This window comes from Aspergillus clavatus, genomic scaffold, assembly GCF_000002715.2.
Source record: "Aspergillus clavatus NRRL 1 1099423829750 genomic scaffold, whole genome shotgun sequence".
NCBI classification, from domain to species: Eukaryota; Fungi; Ascomycota; class Eurotiomycetes; order Eurotiales; family Aspergillaceae; genus Aspergillus; species Aspergillus clavatus.
The window spans coordinates 13,914-23,276 of record NW_001517110.1 but is presented as its reverse complement, the minus strand read 5'-3'; the positions used below and the strand labels follow the sequence as shown (position 1 = coordinate 23,276).

Genomic DNA, 9,363 nt, shown 5'->3' with positions numbered 1-9,363 from the left:
CCTAGTAATAGTAGTAATAGTAGTAGGCATAGGGGGGGGGGGGAAAGACATAGCAGGTAGTAGTAGTAGTATAAAGGCTATCTCCTCCTTCTTTTATAAGAACTATACTTTATAAAAACTATTACTATCTTAAATCCTAATCTATAGAAATTTTATATAATAAGGCTATTAAGGGATTTTTAGAAGTATTATAAGAATAAGTAATATAAATCTAAAATATACTATAAGAAGATTTTAATAATAATAAAGATATTATAATTAAAGAGATCTATCTATAACTAATCCTTTATAAGAAGATAAATAAATATAAGTTTATAAAAAAAAAGAGTAGTAAACCTTTTTTATTATTTATGATTTTCTCTTTATAAAAAGAGGTTTTTACTAAATAAAAATTTTTACTAATATATCCTATTATAAATAAGGAATCTTAGATAGACCTTAGAGGCTAAGATCTTTTAAGGGGGAGGGAAGTTATAAGAATTATAAAGATCTATTATATATTATATTAAAGCTATCTTTATAGAGGAACCTACTAATAAAAAGACTCCTTATAAGAGGTTATATAAATAGTTATATAACCTATAAAGATATAAACCCTATCTATGACTACTAAACTCTAAAGTTTAATAATAATCTCTTTAAATAAGGATACCTATATTTAAATCTTTTTATGAATATTCTTCTTTCACACTAGTTTCTAATTCTCACAGATTATAGATCCTTATAATATCCTATTATTTTACTAGTATAGTATCTAGATATAGTAAGCAGTAGCTAGTGTGATGCTATCTAAGTTATATATATATCTATAATTAGAGAAGTAGAATATAATTATCTAGTAAGTAAGCAGGATGGATCTTTAGGGTATAGGATATAATATATAAACTAGTCAGGAGAAGAGGGAGTAATATAGAACTAGATAAATTCTAATAAATTCTAATAAGAAAAAGGGAAAAGTATAATAAAAAGATATAAGAGAAGGAGATAGAGATAATGCTTCTATAGGACTCTTATATAATTAATTAAGGTTAGTTTAATACTTAGTTACTTAGACAGAATGAAATAACTAGGGAAGATAGTTAGGGAAAGGTAATTAAATAAACCTAGAGGGCCCTAGAAGGAAAAAAGGGTGTACTACTAAATTATTATAATGGTAGTTATAAAACCATAAAAGGTGGTGATGGATTTTGTTGATCATTAAAAGATAATTCCTTTTACTATGGCTTCTGCTATAGGGATATCTTATTATATCACATAACTCCTTGGCACATATGGTGGTAGGACCATAATATTTACTAGCTAAGTATTAGCTACTAAGGTACTAAGATTTGCTATAATTACTTTAAAAAATTAGTATAATAAGTAATATAAATTAGTTACCTTCTGTAAAGATAATAAGGTCTTACTTAAGCTATATGTAGGATATAATATATAGTCTATATTAGGCTATAAACTTAGAAATTTGTATACTAAGCTATTTATGATAATAAAGTATATAGATTCCCTTACATATAGACTAGACATTCCTAATAACTAGAGGATATACCCTATAGTGTTAGTTGCTTATCTTAAAAAATACTATATTAATAATTCTTTTAAAAGATAACCTACTTAGCCTAGACCTATTAACATAGAAGCTAATGCTAATAAGAAGTTCTAGTTATAGAAACTTAAGAAGATAATTAATGAATATAAGATACTAGAGAAAGATTACTTAAAAGATAAAAAATAACCAGAATATCTGGTAAAATAGTTAGGTTAAGGTGATGAATAGAATTAATAGATATGAGTAGATTTATTAAGTAATACTACTAAGCTAATAATTAATTTTAAAGCTAGAAGATAGTAAATATTTTATTTTTAAGTATTACTTATATTATTATTAAATTTTAGTTAGCTATATATACATTCATCTATTCTAATATATACCTTATTCTTTATTTATTTATTTTTTATTACTTATTTTCCTAGTCTTTTACTTTTACTTTTAGCTTACCTTATTAAATATATCTCTTCTTACTCCTTTACTTACTTCACTATTATATCTTTTCCCTTATTAAGCCTAGCTATATATCTTTTATCTTTCTAGCTATATATCTTTCCTCTAAATAATAGCATAAACTCTAGTAAAGAAGAATAATTAGAGGGATAAGACCCTAGCTAAGAAAGTAAAATAAGAAATAAAAGATACTATAATCCAAGAAGTATAAGAGGCATAATATATACTATTTTAGATTTTATTAATATCTCTAATAGTAGGTATTACTATTTATAGGATAGTAATAATAAGCCCTCCTCCTATATATCTAAAATTTAATAATATTAGTATTCTAATACTACCTATTAGAATCATCACTAAATAGCTATATTAGTACCTTAAAAACCATAATATCTTTATTTAATAAACCTATATTTCTATCTTTTAAAGAATAAAACTAGAGCACCCTAGTATAAAATATATATATCTAGAAAAGCACTACTAAAAGATTTATACCTCCTACTAAATAACTATTTAGATATTAAGCTACTCTAAATAGTAATTTAAGGGCTAAAAAATACTTTATAGCTTTAGATAAAGTATAATCAGAATATAAGAAGTATATATTTAGCTAGATATTATAGAGAGCTTAATAGGAAGTAGATATATTAAGCTATGTAAAGCCTATTATAAGAACTACTATAAAGAATTATTTAAGTACTCTATCTAGTAAGTTATTTAATCCTTTTTACTTTCTCTAATTAAGTATAAAAAACCACCTAGTTATATTATTAGTATAGATAAGACCTAGAGACCTACTATTACCTAACTAGCTAGAATATTAACTTAAGGATCTTACTACTAGTATTATAGATATTATCTAGAAGCTGATACTACTAATAAAGCTAGTAATTCTAACTCTAATTAAGAGGAAACTTTAGATTAAGTATATTAATAAGAATAATAAGAATAATAAGAATAATAAGAATAATAAGAATAATAAGAATAATAAGAATAAGTAACCTAAACTACCTATAATTTAATATACTGATAATATTAAAGATTTTATAATATAGTTAGTAAAATAATATATAAAGTAGTTTAAGTAATAGCTATAATATTCCTAGGATTCTTTTGTATTTTATAATCTTCTTAAAAATTTCTCTAAGGGATATTAGCCTAATAATATAAAATATCTTATTAATAATCTTATAATTAATTTAAATACAACTACTAATACTAATAAGATTAATAATACCTTCTCTTTTAGAAAATTAGTAATAGTAATACTATATAAGATCATAAGATAGGGTCTTTATAAATAGTTAATTTATACTAAATAAGTAAGATATATACTTATTATGATATAAAATTAATATCTAGCCTAGGTAGTAGGTAATTAGAAAGACTTACTTTATAATAACTTATCAAACTAGAATATATTAGTAAAGGTCTTAACTACTTTTAAAAAATAGGCTTAGTATAAAAAGCTGAGGGTTAAATATGTATTTCTAAATTTACTTTTCTAATTATTAGCCACTAAATTAATATTTAGGCCATACCTGCATTATACCTGCATTACTAGTAAATTTTTTTCCCTTATTCTTTATATCTTACTAGGATATTATTACAGCAAGATTTATAAGATAAGCATGATAGGTAGATAAACCTCTTTGCCTTACTAAAGAAGATAAAAAAATTAATCATCTTCTTAATATCTTCGCACAACCCATACAAATGGGTTTACCAATTAGTCTTTATTTCTTCTCTCCTATCTAAGTCTAAAAAATATATATTTAAATAATAAAGTAAGGGCCTATAGGATTCTTTATTTAATTTTTTTATAGTAATTATTATAATAAGTTATTCTATCTTTACACAATCTTTTTATTTAAGTCTATTTAAATAGTACTTTATAATATGCCCCTTTATATTACAGATAAAATAAACTTATAGGATGTTAAAAGAATAGGGCTATAGGCGGTATCTTTTTACAGATAAAATTATTTATATTAGGTCTTGTTTTCTCTATCCTCTTACTAGTAATATAATATATAAGAGGCTTTAGTATATTTTTAAGATTTTAATAATCCTTATCTTTATATAAGGAGTCCTACTAAGTATTCTACTTAATACTTAGATATAATCTTATAGATAAAAAGATATCTTGTTCTTAGTCTTTAAGAATTCCAAATATTTATAGATCTTCTACTTAAATATTATACAGAAGAAAAAGAAAAAATATAATTATATCTTCTTTAGATTTTTTATATTATCTCTAATTTTAATCTATTATTTATACTACCTTTATTAATATATATAGTTTTTTTCATAGAGTCTTATTTAGAATATCTATAATTATATCTTCTATTTATAATTCTTTCAGTTACTTAATTAAAATTTTAAAAGGATATAAAACCCTCTTTATTCCTAATTATAAAAGTCTTAGATCTTACTTTATTAAAAATTAAAAAATATATAGTTTAATTAAGCTATTATAATCTTTATATTTTTTATTTTATTTTAGCTATCAGTATTTATAGTAGACTTCTAACGTATAATAAAAATATAATAAAGCATATAATTATGGATTAAGTATTATTCTAAGTTTAGTAAAAATTAGATTTAGATATTAATCTTCTTTATAAATAATAAAAATTAATTATCCTAATCTTATATTTATAAATAATTTTTTAGGCTTATTCTTGGATTATTATAAAGCTTCTAGATCTTTTATAAAACTTATAATTCTTATTAAAGATACTCTTTTATAAAGATTACTCTTAGTACCTTTTAGTTTACTAAATTAGAAAAATCTTATAAATCTAACTTATATTTAAAGCCTTTCTTCTTATAGATTATATCTTTATTAGTTAATTAGCGTTATATATATATAAATAAGAATTTACTAAATTACTTGGATCTAATTAATATTTTTTATAATATTATTTTCTTGATAAACTAATTTTAAAAAATAAATAATAAAATATAAAGATCCTAAATCTGTAAGAGCTAGTAAACTAATATATAAAAAGAATATTTATATATAGATTTAAAGATAGATATCCTTATTTAAGGAGATTATTATTATATTCTTAAGTTTAGTAATTATAGGTAGTAATTATAATCTTTATATATTATATTACTACTTATATAACCTCTTATAGGGGAGTCTTCTCTTAGATACGCTCCTGTATAAAGATAACCCTGCTATATATATACAGGACCCTTTACAATCCTTACACATACTAAGTGGGTATATCACTAATATAGTGAATACCAATCTATGACATACCCTAATACTAGGATAAGTCTACCTACAACAATCCTTATACCTTTCAGGTCTAGTATGTTGAGTGAATAGCCATAGTTAATGAATAGTCCCTGCCTTTTGGACTCAATAAAATGCCAAGGTCTGACACTACATCCATAGACATCATATGTTGTGTTTCAGCCACTGTTGTCCCTCATTGCAGTAAATGATTAATATGACTTAAAGTGAGCAGCTTGACACCACAATTCTCCCTAACTGCTAGGACTATCCTTCTCCACACTCTTGCTTCATTTGAGATATCTCTTTAATAAGGGATTCATTCAGCAAGGCCTGTCTAGCCGCTGCATCTCCAGCGATCGCTTTGCTTGGACCCTGCCCCGAACCCAGGTGTCGATTATGCCAGCCCCAGCCTGTAAGATATAGTGCAATATGAAACGTCTGCACACCACCAGATGGTCGTGAAGGCGGATACTCATCAATATACCTGAGCTTAATCCCTTTTGCCATGATCTTCTTTGCAAGGGCTTCCTTTGCATCCAAACGCGGCTGTCGCAAGGCAGTGCATCTAAGTTTTGGAAGCCAGAGTTGCGTTAACCATCGCTCAGCGACACTGTAGCCATCCAACGGACGAGACAGGATGACCGCAGCTACATATGACTCGAAGATGTCGCCTTTGGTCTTTGTCCAGCGCTTTGGTTGATTTAAATAATCATGCGGTACTGCTGCTCTGCTGTCGAACCCATACAACGCTGCAAACTCCGATAGAGTTTCGTTCTTCACCAGTAGCTCTCTCATTTGAGATATACGCCCAGAAGAGAGGTCTTTAAACTCATTCCAGATAAGTTTCGTGGCAATCAGCTCTATGTATGCATCTCCAAGTATCTCAAGCCGATCGTACGTTGAATTGAGATCTTTGCCCACGCCGGGGTGCGTGAACACTGCCATCTCCATTGTACCGTCTAGTATTGGGGGTAGTGTTGGCAGGCTGGGATCATTGGCCGTCTGTAATAGTCTAGCGCGCCCGACCATTTCTTCGGTTGATGTGTCAGAGGCAGCAACATTTGGAGGACACAGTACCGTGTGTAGCCGGGCAATCGCATTTATAACATCAGATCCAGCGTCAATTTGCTGAAGATCGTCAGATGAGACAATAACCCGAAGTAGTTCCCTCAATACGCCAAGCCGAGACGAACTTCCCTGGTTGTACGAATCTCCGCCATCAGAACCTTTACCAAAGGTGTCTCTTTCAACCTGGCGGCATAGTTGATCCGCAAGTTCGGGAGGACCGCTTAATCGAGAATCTGCCTTGATTCTCTTGGGAGTACTACTCGAGGGCTTTTTGGAAACAGATTTCCTTTTTGAACTCATTTGTGTTGTGTGCTGCGGCATGTATGAAAACTCGAAGTTTGTCAAGGGCAGTGCCATGTGTTGTGGACTTAGTCCATGACCAACCGCCCACGTGACACATTCAGTCAGTGCTTCTTAGGCAAAGCACAGTGTTCTCAACACAGTACTAACCATACAGCCCTCACATTAACAATGGCGGCCTTATGCAACCGGCTACTTGATTTGACCAGTGTATGTTGAGTAATTTGACTTATCGTAGTCAATCGCATAGGCTCCACAACCACTGACAGTCATGCAGGCACAATGTCGTATATTCTCAGCAAGTTTCAACCCTCAGAGGCTGCGTCTCGGTAACAACGTTCTGCGCCAGCGATTGCGTGGTCCCGTAATTGCAGCCTGGTATCCCAAGAAGACTGTATCATTTCGGGACCTGGAGAAGACGTACCGTCCCCTTGACCTGATCACATTTGATGAATATGAGGACGATAGGGAGGAGGCGATCCAGGTGTATGTCATTCCCGTGGCCCGGGTACGGCTCCTGCTTATTATTGCTACTAGTGCGAAATTACGAGGAAAAGGGAGGCCAAAAAAGAAGAGGACAGCAGCAGGTATGATTCTGTGACAAGACGGTGACATACTTTATTCTAATTTTGGTGTCTAGAATCGAGATCGGCGAAGAAGAAGAAGTAGGTGATGTCAGGAAACTGTCTAACAATTGCTTGGGACCCCTATGTATCATACCAAAAAAAATCCGCAATTATACAGTATTTGGATTTATCAAGGCGCTACTCACCAGGATGCTACAATCCTTCTATCCTATGACAGTGGCTGCTCAGTCTACTGTCATCTAGGCAGGTAGCTTACTGGGCTATACACCTGATATTCAAGATGCAGATGATGCAGGAATTTCCATAAAGATCTTGTTGTTATGACACCAACACCACCAGGTAATTATCATGGGCAGAACTAAGGGGTAAGGATCACTAATTAATACTAGAAGGATCCCTAAGTGCTCTATAAGAATACATACTCTAGATATGCTTCTATAGGAAAATAGTTTCTTAGTACATTACTAGATAGTATAGCTAATAAGTATGTTAAACACCTATTAGTACAGTAGTAATATATTGCTATTATAGAGAACTAATCGAATTTTTTGAGTGCTATTAGAAAATGATAGACTGTTATTATTAAACATTATAGTAGTACTATAGTAGATACCTTCTGCATAGTTTAATATAATATAGTCTTTTAGGCTTAGTGCCATCCAATTAGAGCAGGTAGTAAATAAAATAACTTGGAATTTATATAATTTTAGTATAATAATTATACTAATAATATAATTATTATAACAACTATAATAGGCTTAGCACCTCTATAATAGGGCTAGTATCTATATAGTACTAGCCTAATATGATATGTGGCTTACTTATAGTAAAAGATATTATATATGTGATTCTGATGGTAGTTCAACTCCAAGTAACTACTGAATTAAAACTAAAGTATTCCTCTAGGTAGGGATAAATAGTATTTAACCTATCTAGATACTAATCTTATATTCTTATCTGTACATAAGATAATTCCTACACCTAGTTTAGTATATTTATATTCTCTTTTTCTATTCTTTAATTAGATAGATAGATAGTGTAGAATATTATAAATAATAATACAGAACTAAAGAAAAGAGAGATAGGTAGGTAACCCCCTAATATTGATTATTAATCTTAACTAGTACTCTACTATAATATATTATATTTAGTAATATATTTAAAGAAGAGTATATTATCTATCTATAACTACTTAAAAGGACTAAATCCTATATATAAAAGTAACTACTTATATTTTTTTTTAGTACTGAGATATAATAATTACAATATTTTAATTGCTTAATTATCAATTAAGGAAAAAGGGGAGGCTATAACACTTAAAAAATATTAAAAAATAAATAAATAAATAGTAAGTTACTACCACCTTATAAGGCCTAACTAAAATATATTAGATTTAGAAACTTCTAAAATCTAGAATCTTAAATTAAGAAATTACTAATAAAAATAAGTAGCCTTAATCATCTATATATAATATCTATAAAGAATAAAGAACTAGGATAGAGATTATTAAATTAAGAATTATTAAACTAGATTGTATAGTAATTATTTAAAATAATAACCTAGTAGATTCCTCTTATAGATATTAATTCCCTATACTACTAAATCTATATTAAGATATAAAAAGTTAAGATAAATGCACTAATATCTAAATAAGAGATCTCTTCTAAATATATTATTAGTTTAAGATTTTAGAGTCTATATAAACCTTACTAAGTAGAGAGTAATTAAGATATATACTAAATTTAGTTAGATTAATTAATTCTAATAGACTAATAGCCCTATGCCTTAATTAACTTACTTAACTAATATTTAAGATCTATAATTTAGTTCTACTACTACAATATAAAAAAATATATATTAAAGATATTATATAAGACTAGCTAAGAAGAATTAAAGAATATTTTTAAGATATACCTTTAATTATAGGATAAGATCTTTCTAATACTAAGAAACTAGTAATTATTAAATAAAGGCTAATAAGATAAGCTTAAAAATACTAGAAAATAGATAAAATAAAGATATCTTGTAATCTAATATAAAGTATTTATATAGTAGAATAGTTTTAGAAATGAATCTCTTAATATTTTAAAGAATATAATACTAATAATAAGAGATAGATAAAATATAAAAAGATTATATAAGATATGTATAGTATT

At 28.0% G+C, this 9,363-nt stretch overlaps 2 protein-coding genes across 2 annotated transcripts, besides 6 other annotated features; one reads left to right on the top strand and one right to left on the bottom strand.

Moving 5' to 3' along the window:
• Positions 1–71: part of a microsatellite that runs on past the window's edge.
• A 1,796-nt stretch (positions 72–1,867) lies between these two features.
• Positions 1,868–1,981: a microsatellite.
• A 945-nt stretch (positions 1,982–2,926) lies between these two features.
• Positions 2,927–2,996: a microsatellite.
• Positions 2,932–2,996: a microsatellite.
• Positions 2,997–3,011: 15 nt separating this feature from the next.
• Positions 3,012–3,099: a microsatellite.
• Positions 3,100–5,516: 2,417 nt separating this feature from the next.
• ACLA_000540 (ribonuclease III) lies at positions 5,517–6,203 on the bottom strand (the record flags this gene model as incomplete). The annotated part of the gene is made up of 1 exon (XM_001276078.1): positions 5,517–6,203. One exon carries the CDS (start codon positions 6,201–6,203, stop codon positions 5,517–5,519), a length of 687 nt encoding a protein of 228 aa, XP_001276079.1.
• Positions 6,204–6,791: 588 nt separating this feature from the next.
• ACLA_000530 (mitochondrial 37S ribosomal protein mS33) lies at positions 6,792–7,289 on the top strand (the record flags this gene model as incomplete). The annotated part of the gene is made up of 3 exons (XM_001276077.1): positions 6,792–6,830; positions 6,898–7,207; positions 7,261–7,289. 3 exons carry the CDS (start codon positions 6,792–6,794, stop codon positions 7,287–7,289), a joined length of 378 nt encoding a protein of 125 aa, XP_001276078.1.
• A 629-nt stretch (positions 7,290–7,918) lies between these two features.
• Positions 7,919–7,962: a microsatellite.
• Positions 7,963–9,363: the final 1,401 nt, after the last annotated feature.